At 53.1% G+C, this 14,295-nt stretch overlaps 6 protein-coding genes across 6 annotated transcripts; 2 read left to right on the top strand and 4 right to left on the bottom strand.

Moving 5' to 3' along the window:
- Positions 1-229: 229 nt before the first annotated feature.
- Positions 230-1,340, bottom strand: BDP81DRAFT_414317 (PRP38 family protein). The gene has a single exon (XM_060589352.1). It carries the CDS (start codon positions 1,170-1,172, stop codon positions 405-407), a length of 768 nt encoding a protein of 255 aa, XP_060452210.1. The 5' UTR covers positions 1,173-1,340; the 3' UTR covers positions 230-404.
- Positions 1,341-1,643: 303 nt separating this feature from the next.
- BDP81DRAFT_305589 (uncharacterized protein) lies at positions 1,644-2,399 on the top strand (the record flags this gene model as incomplete). Its single annotated transcript, XM_060583189.1, has 2 exons — positions 1,644-1,695; positions 1,840-2,399. The coding sequence occupies 2 exons, from the start codon at positions 1,644-1,646 to the stop codon at positions 2,397-2,399; spliced, it is 612 nt and encodes a 203-aa protein (XP_060452209.1).
- A 435-nt stretch (positions 2,400-2,834) lies between these two features.
- Positions 2,835-3,395, bottom strand: BDP81DRAFT_305941 (TATA-binding protein-associated phosphoprotein; the record flags this gene model as incomplete). The annotated part of the gene is made up of 3 exons (XM_060583226.1): positions 2,835-2,942; positions 3,005-3,264; positions 3,356-3,395. 3 exons carry the CDS (start codon positions 3,393-3,395, stop codon positions 2,835-2,837), a joined length of 408 nt encoding a protein of 135 aa, XP_060452208.1.
- A 1,605-nt stretch (positions 3,396-5,000) lies between these two features.
- On the bottom strand, positions 5,001-6,081 carry BDP81DRAFT_16560 (short-chain dehydrogenase). Its single transcript, XM_060582099.1, has 3 exons — positions 5,704-6,081; positions 5,489-5,650; positions 5,001-5,432 (listed from the first exon to the last, which is right to left on the bottom strand). Exons 1-3 carry the CDS (start codon positions 5,887-5,889, stop codon positions 5,019-5,021), a joined length of 762 nt encoding a protein of 253 aa, XP_060452207.1. The 5' UTR covers positions 5,890-6,081; the 3' UTR covers positions 5,001-5,018.
- Positions 6,082-6,274: 193 nt separating this feature from the next.
- On the top strand, positions 6,275-7,643 carry BDP81DRAFT_444739 (FAD dependent oxidoreductase-like protein superfamily; the record flags this gene model as incomplete). Its single annotated transcript, XM_060591872.1, has 2 exons — positions 6,275-6,726; positions 6,848-7,643. The coding sequence occupies 2 exons, from the start codon at positions 6,275-6,277 to the stop codon at positions 7,641-7,643; spliced, it is 1,248 nt and encodes a 415-aa protein (XP_060452206.1).
- A 5,101-nt stretch (positions 7,644-12,744) lies between these two features.
- Positions 12,745-14,233, bottom strand: BDP81DRAFT_414307 (uncharacterized protein). The gene has a single exon (XM_060589351.1). The coding sequence runs from the start codon at positions 13,820-13,822 to the stop codon at positions 13,070-13,072; it is 753 nt and encodes a 250-aa protein (XP_060452205.1). The 5' UTR covers positions 13,823-14,233; the 3' UTR covers positions 12,745-13,069.
- Between the last annotated feature and the right edge of the window lie 62 nt (positions 14,234-14,295).

Below are 14,295 nucleotides of genomic sequence, written 5' to 3'. Positions count from 1 at the left end.
TCAATTCCATTCTCGTCACCAGCACAGCAGGCGCCCTCTAGGTCGAGGGTCAGGTCAAACTGTGGCGTGGTGGTGGAATGGTAAATGGTCACCAATTATTCACGCCAACCAGCCTACTCGACGACAGGCTCAGCGCATACCCGAGTTCGAATCCCAGTTTAAGCACCAAAATTTCCCAGCATTAGCGCCAGAGATGTAGCCCCCAGTTCAGCACCGGGAGGGTGAACTCTTTTGCCTTTTGGACCTTTAGATGCTTTGTTATTTTTGTATGATATGCAAGCTGGAGATTCCTCAAGCACCAAAGCCCACCTGCTCTATGCATCCAAAATCATGCTTTTGTCTATTTTATACTCTGCTCGGTAGGAGCAAGAGATTGGGTATCATCTTTTGCTATCGCCATACACTCAAGGAGACCGATCTCTGCTCCTAGACCTCGATCTTTCCACGTCCATTGGCTCCCCAGCACCGCTCCTATCCTCCACCACCTCTCCTTCCGACTCGTCCGCGCCATTTGCTCCCGCATTCTCTTCCTCATTCTCTTCCTCATCATCCAGAAGCTCGTCAATATCACCCAAAGGACTGATCCTCTCCTCAAGCTCGCCCAAATCCACCAGGTCAACCCTCTTAGGCAACTCCCGAAAACTCGTCGCACACACCCTCGTCTTGGTCAACAAATCATCCACAAAGTCATCCATAAACGTCAAACTCGTCCCCTGCCGTCCCTTCCTCCTCAACTTCCTCCGATCCTCCAAAAACGGCTCCAGAAACAAGTACACATCCTTCGCCTTCCTCGTCATGCGCACGTAAAAGCACGCCAGCGCGCGCAGGTACTTGAACTTCTCCCCGCCGAACCCCAAATACGTCTCCAGCACCTCGTCCGACGGCGCGAGCTGCAGCAGCTTAAAGGCAAGACACAGGAACGGCGTGGGCTTCTGCGTGACGCCCGAAGTGCCGCCTATAAAAGTGACGTGCTCGACGACGCGGTCGACAATGTCGGCTTCGTTGACGGCGAAGCACTGCTCTTTGTAAAAGTAGGAGTCGATGATGCGCTCGCGGACGGCCTTTTCCATGATTGTGGCTGGGTTCTCGCCGTTGGGGGCTAGGGAGGCTGAGGAGCCGCGTTCGTCGAGGAAGCGCCGCTCGTCGGCGTAGACGAGGTCGGGTTTGCTCATCTTTGCGATTTATCTGTTTTTCGGGTGGGAGGAGTGGGGGTGTTGTCGTTGAGATTCGGCCTGACTGTTTTGCGAATTGATTGTGATGCGGGAAGCTTCGATGATGGCTTGGCTTCAATGGCTGGGGGATAGTCGCGTTTCGTCGAAGGGTAGCTCTTCGGGTAGTGGGGTGGGCAGTGATGCGACGGGAGCTTTCGCGAGTGACGCAGGTTGGAAAAGTTGGGAGGTCTGGCCGAATTGAATGGTGCTTATCGATTGTTGCCGTGTGAACCAAGTAAACAGCCCACTTCCAAGTTCACGCTCACGCCGCGCATCTCTAACGACTGCGACGCTGGCGAAGGTGTGAAAAGCCGATGCCCATCAACGAAGCTCTAAATCATCCAAGAATCATTCAAATCATTGACCCAAATCTTTCTTCAAGCTCCTGAAATCCAACAGTAGCCGTTATTCTGTCATAAAATTCCAGTTGCCATGGTGCTCCTCACCTCCTCCCAAGTCTCCGTTATCATTTCCTCAGCCATCGGTAACACCCGCCCTCCCCCGTTCCCGCATTCCAGTCCCGCTCTCCCAAATCAATCATGACAAACGGGCTAATCTCAGTATGCGTTCCTGCACGCGAGGCGGCGAGCCGCGTTTGCGTGCAAACGCATTTCTTCGTAATTAATAGTCGTCTCATGTACTGCGGCTCTCTTTCTTAGCGGCTACGTAATCCAACAGCGCACGCTGAGCCAGCTGCGCGAAGCCATCAAGCCCGAATCGCGACCCTCCCCAAAGGCGTCGTACTACGTTCCCGAGCACCTAAAGGACACAGCCGGCAAAGAACAGAGTGTGCCGCTTTATGGTGCGAACGGGAAGCAGGAGCAGATCATCATCGAGGTGAACCCTACTGTGCCCGAGAAGCAACAACAAAAGCAGCAGCAGCAACAGACGAAGAAGCAAAAGGCTGGACAAAAGGCCGCTGGATGGACGTCCGATATGTGGCAAAAGATGACGGGCCCGTCAGAAAAGGAGGATAAGGGCGGGGTCAGCAGGGAAGATCTGGAGAAGATGGACGAGAGGGAGAGGAATATCAACGGGTGGAACGTCAAGGACCAGGCGAATCCGGATCCTGAAGCGTCGAACCAGAAGCCCATCAGCCGGGCCGAGAGGCGGCGGCTGATCAAGGAGGAGCTGAGGCGTTTGTCGGAAAGCGAAGAGAGAGTGTACTACCAGCGACGACTGTGGTAGACAAGGTGTTGGGAAGGGTTTCATACGGAAGAGGGATTGCGGTTCCATGGGTATACATATGGGAACTCTGGCGTTGTTGATTTTCTGGGAGGTTGATCATGAGGGACGTTAACGAATTCGATATATATAGGTCGATCATATATACTCATGCAGATAAGATACGTCGAACCGAAGCAAACCGAACGAACGAAAGTGCTGGACCCAATCAACATGAGTTTTGTATTGATGTGCCGAAGAGACTACTCGATAACCATGTGCCGAACGGTCGTTTTCATCAAAGCCAACCCTACCACGGCCCTTGAGCCGGATTCATGCAGTCGTCAGCGTTGTAAGAATCATAAACTCTCTGTCCCAATGTACCCTGAACGCCAAACCCCAAAACCATGCGGAATCAAACGCAGCCAACACCTATTCTTTTCCTTATGCACACGTAGCCTAAGCGTGGCGGTTGGCGGCATCTTCAAACGCCTCTCTCTGCATCCTCTCCAGCTCCTCGAGGGGAATCTGGCTGTTTTGGAACTTGTTTGCCTTCTTTTCACGTCCCTGTACAGGTGTCAGCCATCACATGTCCCGTCATACAGGTCACATTAGGGCGTTTGGCATACCTTTTGCACTTCTTTGTGCTCTGCCGCGGCTTCTAGTACGGCCGGGACGTAGTCTGCGAAACCCAGTTGCTCAAGGGCCTTGGTGATGTGGTCGCATGCAATGGTCTTCTTTGCCTCCTTCTCTGAGATCTCGTTGGCTTCCGAGGAGATGAGGGTGATGAACTCGACGCAGCACTCAATAAGCAGGTCACGAGCCTCTTTGGCAAAGGCAACGCCAGCTGAAGGCGGCAGAATCTCGGTAACGATCTTTTGGACGGTGGCTGTGTAGCAAATTAGCTTCAGAACTCTTGACAAAGGGGTAGTCAGAGATGTGCCATGGGAGAGACATCTATTGGTGGTGGTGTTACATACCCTTGGGTAAGGACAGGTCATCGTTGCCTAGTAAAGTCATGTTAGCATTTCAAGTTCGAGAATCAGGCTGAGTGTACACCAAAAGGTACCCAGAGGCTTCTATCCGCTGTGCGTTTTGAACAACATGTTGCCTGCGAGGTGTAATGAGACTGTGACATAATGCAAAGCAAGCTGCTGCATGCGACGTCTTTTACATCAAGACCATCACCAGGATTTGGCCAAGCTTGCAGGGCAGGGACAAGTCGCTTGTGATGCCCAGTTGTGAACACCAGGCAGGCACAATGGCAGAGCGAACAGAAAGTCTCATGGAGGTCGCCCAGGTGCTGAAGGAAAGATCGATCTAGACTTACCCGCGATATCGTGGTCAGACATGGTTGTAGTGTGAGACGAGAGTGTCGATGCAACTGGGAATGTGGGCAAGATTGGAGAGCGTGGTCGATATCGTGTACTTGTCAGCAAGATTGTAGTGTTTGCCTTGATAGTGATGCGAAAATGTAGAAAAGATCCGTGTGGTTCTTATGTCGACCGTTGACTTATACTGAAATTGGTAGCTGGGTGGTGAAGAGGACGCGGTGGCGGGGTGGACATGCAAATTGATTAGGCTATCTCCGACAGGTTTGTAGGTCTGGCTCGCTCAGTCTCCGACCGTGTGTTTGGTGGGGTCTTTTATGCTCCTCGGGATGCGGGACATCGAGTGCATTTGAACCCCCCGCGCGCCTTGAGGAAGCAGGGGCCACTGAGCCACAGAGTGAAGGCTCAGTCACTGCCTGGTCCCGCCCGTGGTGGGGCGCACTTTTCCACAGTGAAATTCCATTCAGAGTCAGCGGTAAGGTGCCACGGTGCGCCGGCGAAAGATGTCTCCGTGATTCCGCACCGCACGGGCCAACAGTCCCCAATCACTCCAAATTTTTTCTTAGCCTTAAAAGACGAAATATTCCACGATGGTTCAGCCTCTTCTTCTTTTTCGCATCAGCAAACAGCAGAGCTCAGGAACGGCCATGCGCTCTAATGCCAGAGCAGCTGGCGGCTCTGCTGCTTGCTGGGATTGAACTTGGTAGGTCTCTTCTCTATTTCCCCCTCCATTTCGATATGATGAACCTTGTTGTCGCCCCAAACTTACGAGGAATAACTCCCCTCATAGTGGTGAATGACCTTCCTGCCAAACGGATACTATCTGATCTATCACCATGAATCTTTTGTTTTTGCTGCAGTTCTAGTCTTAGACCGCATTGCTAACAAGATTTCCAGACAGAGTATGCGCCTGCCGCAATTTCAATCAATGCCCTGCTATGCACGCATGCGCCAGCGACGATGGTCAACTTGATATGAGGTGCCTGTGTCATGCCTCCCTGGATTGTTTGGAGAAGCTGGGGTGCCTGATCGAGCTTGCCATTGTGTTGGGACGCAGCGATTTTTGCTCACCGACCCACGCCAACAGATTTCTAGCTCAAGGTAAGCCGCAAACGCGAAAAACTTTCTTTCAACGTCGCCTGCGAAGGCTTGCCAGTGATGATGACACATATTCCATGCTAATCCTGAATAAACTATGTGGAATCAAATATGAGCTTTTCATCTTTCATCTGAGGCATCTTGTTATCAACGTTTTTCTATTTACACTTCTATGGTAAAATAGTTGCTAACAACCAATTCCTAGTGAACTATCTTACTCTGCGTCATGATACGCCGAAAGCTCTCCAGCTTGCCACTTGAAGTATTTGCCCGAGAGGTCGTGCTGAGGCTTAACGACGAACCGTGCCATGACGTTGCCAGGCTGCTCAGGCTTGAACAGCTCTCCCTTGTCAAAAGCAGACACGAAGGAGGTGTGGTCCTTGTCGGCCATGTGCCTGGCTCCCGTGTCACGGATGACCTTTTGCATGGCAGTGTCGACGCGGCCAGGGCTCATGGCGATGCTGGTGATGTCAGGCTCCTCCACTGCCAAGTGTGCAGAGAGATGGTTCATGGCGGCCTTGGATGTACCATAGGCTCCCCATGCGGCGTATGCGCCAGTGGCCGCGCCGGAGGACACCCAGAGGACGCAGCCCTTGGACTTGCGCAGCTCAGGCAGAGAGGCTTGGACCTTTTGATGATCAAGATTAGAAAGAGTAGAAGAATGAAATCAGAGTTTTCACTCACCAATGCAAGCCCACTAAAGACGTTGATGTCATATGCCTTTTTCCATTCCTCGATCGAAGAGTCTGCTAGCCGGGTGACGGGCTCCAACACGCCGTGGTTGATGACGAGTCCGTCAATTTTCCCAAAGGCCTTGACTGCTGCCTCGGCAATTTTGGGAATGGTCTGCATGCATTGTTAGATCTGATCCCTTTGACAGAGTCATCTTCCAGTCGTACCTGGAGATCCCCCAAGTCCCCAGCAACATACTCAACCTGCCCAGGATGAGCAGCCTTCAGAGCCTCCAACTGACCCTTGGATCTCGCCGCCAAGACAACTTTATGGGATTCCTTGATGAGATGCTGGGCGATGGCGAGGCCAATGCCTCGGCTGGCGCCGGTGACGATAATCACCTTTGAGGCCATGTTGTGTAATGACTTGCTCTGCGAGAGATGCGACGTTAAGCTTGGGGGTTTTTACCAAAGTTGATTCACGGATTAGGATCAGCTGAAGGAGTGCAGCAAGCTAGACAAGAAAAGAAGAAAAAAAAGGCTCTGCAACGCGAAGATGGATTGGGAGGCTTGCGCCATTCCGAAGCAGCGGAGCGCTCTTGCTGTTTCTGCGTTGTGCAGTGGAGCGGGGCCTGGAGCATCGAGTGTCCTTATCTTATCAGCTTGGCGGGGTCGAGAGCTCCGGTCTGCTTGAGCTCGAGCTCTATGACATAACATCATTGTTCGCGATTCGAGCTTCAAGCTTTAGGTTTCCTTTCAACGGTTCACAAGGCCTTGTCTCTTCTCCGCTACTGCGACAATGAGCTCAACAGTGATACTAGGCTCTGGCATCATTGGCCTTTCAATCGCATACTACCTCGCAGACCACCAACCAGGCTCAACAATCCACCTAGTCGACCCATCACCAGAGCTCTTCGCCTCAGCGTCAGGGTACGCAGGTGGCTTCCTCGCGAGAGACTGGTTCTCACCCGCCTCGGCCTCCCTCGGAGCGTTGAGTTTTGATGAGCACAAGAAGCTCGCCGAGGAGCATGGCGGCAGGGAGAAATGGGGTTGGTCTACGAGTACGACTTTTAGCCACGCAGCAGCACCGGTAAAGAAGGGCAAGAAAGACGCCGACTGGTTGCGGGGTGGCGGGAGCAGAGCAGAGGTTGTCGAAGCTGTCGAGACTCCGAGTAATGGGCCACCATGGCTGAGGAGGGAGCATGGCGATGACGTGCAGATCATCGGGGATCCAGAAACCACGGGCCAAGTGTGCGTCTCCAGTCCAGCTTCATGCACTCATGCAGCACATATATGATGTACACACCCTCTCTTCCTCTATCAAGCCGGTCCAACATGCTGTCTGAGCACGAAATCTGACTCCAACCACCAGGGATCCCCTCCGCCTATGCCAATTCCTTCTCCAAGAGTGCAAATCTGCCGGCGTCCACGTCCACCACCCAGCCACAGTCCTCTCCATCCACACCGACCTCCGTGACGAACTCTCATCAGTCCGCATAGGGGAAACGACGTCCTCTACAGAGACAGACGTTCCCTGTACTCGTCTCGTCATCGCAGCCGGCGCCTGGTCGCCTCGCGTCTTCTCCCAGCTGTTTCCCGGGACATCACTAGAGCTGCCCATCTCCATCCTCGCGGGGCACTCGCTCGTCTTGAAGCCAAAGCCCACCCCCTCAGACTCGAGTGATGAGATCCAAAAGACGACGACAGCCTGCCACGCCATCTTCAGCACCGACGGAGCCGGCTTCTCGCCGGAGATATTCTCGCGGGTCGGAGGCAACGTCTACATCGCGGGCCTGAACTCACCATCCACCCCTCTCCCGCCTCTACCAGGCCAAGCACCCATCTCCGCCGAAGCCATCGCCAAGCTCAAAAGCACAGCGGCACGCATCATCATGAACAGCAACGACAGCGAATCGGACCTTGAAGTCGTCCGGGAGGGTCTCTGTTTCCGCCCGGCCACGGACTCGGGCGCTCCTATCCTGACCCGGATCCCGGATGACCGGCTCGGGAGCGTCGCGACGCGTACCGGCGCCGAGGGCGGGGTGTTTCTCGCGGCGGGACATGGGCCTTGGGGCATCAGTCTGAGTCTCGGGACGGGCAAGGTGATGGCGGAGCTTATACAGGGGCGGAAGCTGAGCGCCGATATATCGAGACTTGCCCTGACCTGAGGTACCTAGCCAGCCTTGCTCAGCTAGCCCGCTTGGCTTAAAATTTCATGCATAACCCATCGTGGTACCGATGATGATGATGATGATGATGATGATGATGATGACCACGCGCTCAATGCCATCCCTCACATGGAAACGAGGCTCCTCCAGAATGTCCTTGGAAAACATTTTCTGCCCGAGACCCCGTGAGTGCGATGAGTCCGAGTGTCTATACCAGATCAATGAGGCGACGCCGATATCACGATCAGCGCCCACATCCACATCGCCACTCGTGATTGTGTAGGAAAGCCCACACGCCCACGGTGGCGGCCTTCATAGCGGCGCGGGTGCTATGACAATGCCCTAGGAGCCGCCGTCGCGCTTGCGTTGTGAGGGTATGAAAGCACCGACCAGTCTCCATCGCGGGAGAGCACTTGCTCCTCAAAAGCCGAAACGTCTTGGGGAATAACAGGCTGGCGCGGCTAGACCGGCTGTTCTACGTTATTCGAGTGCTGGGCAGAGAAGAAAAGAAAAAAAGCCCACCAGGCTCAGCATCCATCATCACGAGGCGGACACGGGCGGGCGGGGAGCGATGTTTGTCGGCAGAGAGGGGCAGATGCCATTGTTTTCTGCCCATCGTATCCTTCGTTTCTTCTCGTAAAACAACGCAGAAAATTCTCTTTTCACCCTGCCAAAAGTCGCCCAGAAATAGCCGCCCAGCTTTAGGTGAGAAGATGAGAGTACCCACCATGTAAACTAGTGAGGCGGCGGGAAAGAAAAGATGATGGGTCCCTTTCACTCACTGACCAGGACGTGGTCCCTCCCGAGGTTATCATTGTCGTCGTGGGGATTAGTGAACAATTATGAGATGAACAGCAAAAAGAGGCCACCACGGACCTCGCGCCAGGGCTGGGCTGACGAGGTGGACTGTGAAGTGTGAACTGTATTCGTAGACCACAGGTAACCCGACGAGAAATCTCTTCACCGAAACCATGGACTGTAGCCGCGTGGATGGCCGAATGGCACGCGAATTGGAAAATGTAGCTTAATTACTGGAGTAGTTTGGTTGGGTCAGACATTGCGATCCCTGGGCAACGGAGCGAATTTTGTGGAATTTACGTCGCTCTCCGCGGCAGTTTCCAATTGTATCTCCCAAAGGGCCAATTGTTTGGCCAACTCAAGCTGCTAGGCGGATTTAGAGGCTCCCAACGTTGCCATCATAACTCCGTATTCCCATCCTCTTCCCACCGTCGCTGTCATCCCTTGTTCCTGGATTCTGGACCCAATGACCCGTCATCCCCTGGTCTAGCAGTCATGTACACGTGCCGTGGAGTGAGAATTCACATCAGACGAAGCAAGCTGACTGCATCGGTGAAAACCGATAGTTCGGGTCTGATAATAACCGCGCCCCCAATCTCTCATCATTGTCCCAATTCGTAGCCCCTGTCAATGTCCTTCCCGGGACAACAAGCCTCATTCTGCAATCAGAGCCATAGGCTATAGCCCTCCCTCCCTTGCAGCGTCGCCGAGGAGCTTTCCTTCCATGTCCCTGGGAGAGAACCACTGCTTTCTTTTTGAGGCTCCGGTGCGTTGTCGCATCCACGAGACTCTCTAATTTGCCACAGTTCAAGCAAGGGGCGCCAAATCACACAGCACGAGCCCACGGGTACCTGCATGTCTGGTAACTCAGCCTCACATGCATGCCTGTAGGTTGTAGGGTCTCTGTCTCATCTCCTTTTCTTGTTGCTATATCCGTATTTCGAGAATGGCATTATGACCTATCCTCTACTCGGCAGTCATTGTAAATTCCAAGTTTTTGGCCTCGACACGTCGCCCACCATGAAGCGGCAGGAGTGATGATGTTCATCTCATCATTGCCCAGCAGCCTAAGAAACCCTGACGTGGACACAGCAGTTATGTGCCGTGTTGATGGAAATGTGATGCGTCAGCAACGGTCCTCCAAGCACGGGCCCCCTGTTCTCTAGAAGCTGTCACGACTCATGAACACACCCGCTTGAAGTTTCCCGCAATGTCATCCGCCCATCACATTTACACTACCATCGTCCGGTGTGCATCTGTACTTCGTAGTGCACCGTACCCAGCAGCCCGAGCGGGCCCCACAGCGCGCTGGAACGAGATGAAGTCAGTCATCCATCCACACTGGAGCTGTCAGCTTTTGTTGGTTTCCAAGGCTCTGGTAGCTATCCGTATCCAATGATCCATTGGACCCAGAGGATAAAGATCATCGCCCACACAATCACACACACACACACACACACACACACACTGCTACGGTCCACGAGAGTGAATCCATTCACGCACGACTCGTACATGCGAGCTAGCATCGCAAGTACCTCTCAAGTCACCAATTCTCACGATGGAGCCAACCCCCGCTAGAGCCTAGGCGTGAACCACTCCTACGACTCCAGCTGAAGAATCGTGAGCATCCACTACGGGAAACGACCGTGCCCCCACCCATCGTATCCTATCCTCCTCCCGAATCGATTGGCTACCTCCCGCGAGATCTCGACACCAAATGCACCTTTTGACAAGCGCAAACGGTCGTCCGGATTCGAAGAGATTTCCCTGTACGGATGGGGTGCAGCGTGCTCGGCATTGTGGGTGCCTTGGCTAGCGCGGCCTCTACTACCTACTGCGCCGGTCAGCGTGGCAGCAAAACTATCGATCACGAGAAAGGTGTCTCACAGTCTCACGGACGAGATCTCCCTGTTCATCCTGGTAGAGTTCAAACTTCAAAGACCGAAAAGCCGTCTTCCGGGAATTACGGTCGTAACTCTTCTTCAGCAAGCCTATTTTGGCATCCCAACACCCCCCGTGATGAAAGGTTAATTCTGGGAAGCTTTGACCCTTTTCCCTTTTGGAAAAACAATTTATGCCCCTGTCGCGCTGAACTCAAAATTGTTTCTCAAAGACCCCGAGGCTCGAAGAGTCGAAGCTTTTAACCTCGCCCTTTCAGTCTTCAGTGCTACTGTACTATGCCAAGCCTCTGGTTCCCACTATCAATGAGCTGTCGAATCCGAGAATTCATAAGCACCTTCACCATAAGGTGGTATCACCCGGAGGAGAGCTGGAGCTGTTTGTCCGCGCCGCCGCCGCCGCCGCCGCCAGCACAGCGGGGCCCTGCCTGGGTGTTTAAGCTTCTGTGCCTGTCAGGCACAGCCATCCCAGCACTTCCGCAGCGTCGCATTCGAGAGCCAACACAGCCATGTGGTGGTGGTGGTGAGAGAACTTAGGAGAGCTGGGAAACCGAAACGCGAGCACGAGGTGCAGAGAGTGAGAAGAATGCTGCGCCACGAGGTTTGGATGTCCACGTGGACACATTCGATGGCATCCTGTCCCCCCAGCCCGGCACCATGCCACCATCGCGGGAAACAAAACCCCACTCGCAAAGATACCATGTAGAGTCTGGAGTGTTGGACTAGCACGAAGAGATTCGTAATCGACGCCTCTCCGGCATCTTGGTATGGCCTACCCCAGTGAAAGTACACGGCGAGAGCGAAACCTATGAAGCTGAAGGTGTACGCGGTGGATTTGGCAATTGTCCAACCAGCGTCCAGAAGTCCTGAATCCCCGAGAAGCTCCGGGCTTGGCCGGCTCACGTTTTCTTTGCTTGCAAAATCAGATCCCCAATTCGTCTCCGGTGGGAGACTTCGGTCAGTCGGTGGGAAAGGCTCGGCTCATGTCCGTCTCCCCCAAGAGCGGGCGCCGGGCGGGTAGGTAGCTTACTGGGCCCATCCATTGATTGGCAAAAAGACTCGAGACTGTGAGAAGTCGAGGGATGGACAAGAGATTCGGGCCTATGTACTGGGGTGCTGGGCCCCAAAAACAATCTTCAAGGCTAGCTGTCCCGTCTCTCGTCTTTCCATAGTTTGCGGATGGTCTAGCAGCAGTAGAGCACCATGTCTCCCGTGCGTAAGGTAGACTGGTAGGCAAGAAACTTTTTGAAAGGGTTGCACTCGCGAGTCCCGTCGGTGAAGGAAGAGGCCCACGATGGGTACCATGTACGGATACCGTAAGGTCATTAAACAAAACTACACGCCCGTGCCGCCGTGGGTTCCGTGTTCCATCAAAGTTCGGTCGGATCTGGAGCTTTCTCAAATTCCTCAAGGGCGGCCTTACGGGCTTCAAGTCGAAAGCCTAATTTCCAAAATGTTCTGACTACCCAAGCAAATTTTGTGGAGGGGTTTGTTTTCGGTACCCTTGCAGCGGCACGGCAAGGAACAGCGCGGAAACATTCTTTTGTCATTTTGTGCCGGGTATGGATAGAATTGTCGCAAGGGTTGATGGGACGATTTAGAGATGCCCAACCGGCAAGCCAGGGGTTTGAATGGGAAAAAGGTTCACTGACTAAGTTCCCGTCTCCGCGGAACCCAGTCAGTCAGTCAGTCAGTCAGGTGCCCAATTGTTCGAATTCATTCTTGCATCATTCTTACTCTTGGGTTCTTACCTATGGGCAGCCAGGGGGTTGATGCTTGGCATTGACTCGGCATGAGACCTCAGACGAAATATGATCGTCATAACAAGGTTGGCGACAATGGAAAATAATATTGGGGTAGAATATTGGGCAGCGTGACCGTGACGATGAAGTCAGAAACATGAAATGCATCGCATCAGATTTTACAATGGGTATACGTCCGTGTAAGGCCCTTTTTACTTCCAAGGCAAAGTGCCCGATCATGGCATCACTGCTTCACATTATCGATCATCGGTATCAGAGAAATTGTGTGATGTTGTGAACCAGAAAGAAGAACCCAGCTGCATTAAAGATATGCCTGCCAGGTTTGTTCTTTCGTGAATAAAATTACAATATGAAGATGATGCTTATATCGGGGCGTGTGTCGTATTTTTTTCGACCAGCCCGCCCGCCTAAACCAGTCCACACCCCTCCCCGTGTTCCCCCTTCAGGCTCGATGTCCTGCCGTAGTAGACAGGCCTATTCCCATCCTTGCCGTTGACAGTTCGCCTGTGCGTGCGCGTGCGTAAAAAGGATCCCCTTTTTTGTGTATACCCCAAAAAGATGAACCGCGTCCCGGAAAATGACGTCAATATGAATGCCCCCTTCCGTGCACCTCCAAGTGCCGTAGTCTTACAGAAGAAATCGGTGAGAGGGATTCAATCTGAATAGCCCAAGATAGGGGGGAAAAAAAAAAAAAAAAAAGGGATATCAGATAGAAGACGTAAAACAAGAGGCTCGCTGGAAAAGAGATATTGAAGGAAAATAAAGCAACAAAAGATGCGCCCGCTGTCGTGAAAGCCGTTAAAAACGCCCTCCTCAGAGGTGTCTCTCGCCGTTTTTGCTGCCCTAGACAGATGATAGGAAATATTTGAAGAGTGAATGATGTCGATGAAGTTTGATGAAGTAGTCGATGGTGAGTTTTGATGAGATGTTGTGCAAAAGAAAATGATTTGAGTTGGGTAGATGTTCCTTAGAACAATGTGTTGGAAGTTCGGGCGGCTTCTTGCTCAAAGACAATGCCGCGTCTCTTCCAGCCTCCGCGCTTGATAAAGTCCTCGACGCTATCGAGAGACTTCATCGCTGGTCGTCGTACATTCGAGGGCGAGCTGCGCTTGATGGAGAAGTTCTGCCACTGTGATTCCCTCACGGGCCTCTCCTCGTCGACGAAGCTGCCGTCCTCGGAGGAATCCTCGTCATCATCGTCATGCTGGGATGCCATGGTGTTGATGGTGGATTCGGACCAGTGAGACCGCGGCAGCTGCGGTCTCGTCGAGGCGATGTGCTGCTGGACCTTGAAGAGAAAGTAGTCGTCGCCCTCGGCGGCATGTTCCCGGGACCTCTCCTGCTGTTGGATCGGCGTCCGTGGTGAGTCGACTGGCGGGACGGGCATGTCGGGGATGGCGGCGGCGAAGGAGGCCTTTGCCTTGTCTTCGGCGGCTGCGGCTGCCTCCTGGCTGGAGAAGTACGAGTTGATGACCTCATCCTCGATGGACTGGGAGTTGTGGATGAAAGGCCTCTCGTAAAGCCTTGGTGGTGCGTGGAAGGTCGGGTGCAGTGAGAGGGGGTCGAAGTCGAGGACTCTTGTGTGGCGCATAGTTGCTGTTGAGCGGGTTGATTGTGTTGATGAGGAGTCGCTGCTGGAGACTGAGTTGGTGAGGGAGGGCTTGCGGGTGTGGAGAGCTTCCGGGTGACGGGCCCCCTCGATAGATAATGGTGAAGGCATCGTGATGATGTGTACGTGAGAGCTTAGTATAACTCCTTCGAGATGGTGAATGGCCCGTTGGCGTAGACCTTTTGTCGTGGTCGAAATATAGTTTGTTGGTTTTGTTTCCCAATCCTAGTCGTTCCTGTGTTTCCTCCCTTTTGTATCCGGGATGTTGGTATTTGATATGCCGGGAGAGGAAGTACGGTGAGAGAAGGAAGCTTGCCAAAGAAAGAAGAAAGGTGAGAGTGAGGCTGGAAGGTAGGATGTTGTAGATATGGTATGTTACCACAGGAGAACTTTATTTTACCACACAAGTGTGTAATGGATAGTCTTCAAGGAGTGTGATTGTTATATGGTGACAAGGGTGTCAAGTGGTTGAAGGGAGATCAGGGACAGGGCACTTCACACCTTGGGAAACGACAGCGGGCATTGGTCTTATTATAAAACTTCATCATCCATGACGGCCGAAACCAGGATTTTCATGGGGAACC

Source organism: Colletotrichum phormii (assembly GCF_030913505.1).
Source record: "Colletotrichum phormii strain CBS 102054 chromosome Unknown BDP81scaffold_1, whole genome shotgun sequence".
Classification (NCBI taxonomy): domain Eukaryota; kingdom Fungi; phylum Ascomycota; class Sordariomycetes; order Glomerellales; family Glomerellaceae; genus Colletotrichum; species Colletotrichum phormii.
The sequence above is the reverse complement of the archived record's forward strand: the minus strand, read 5'-3'. Positions and strand labels throughout refer to the sequence as shown.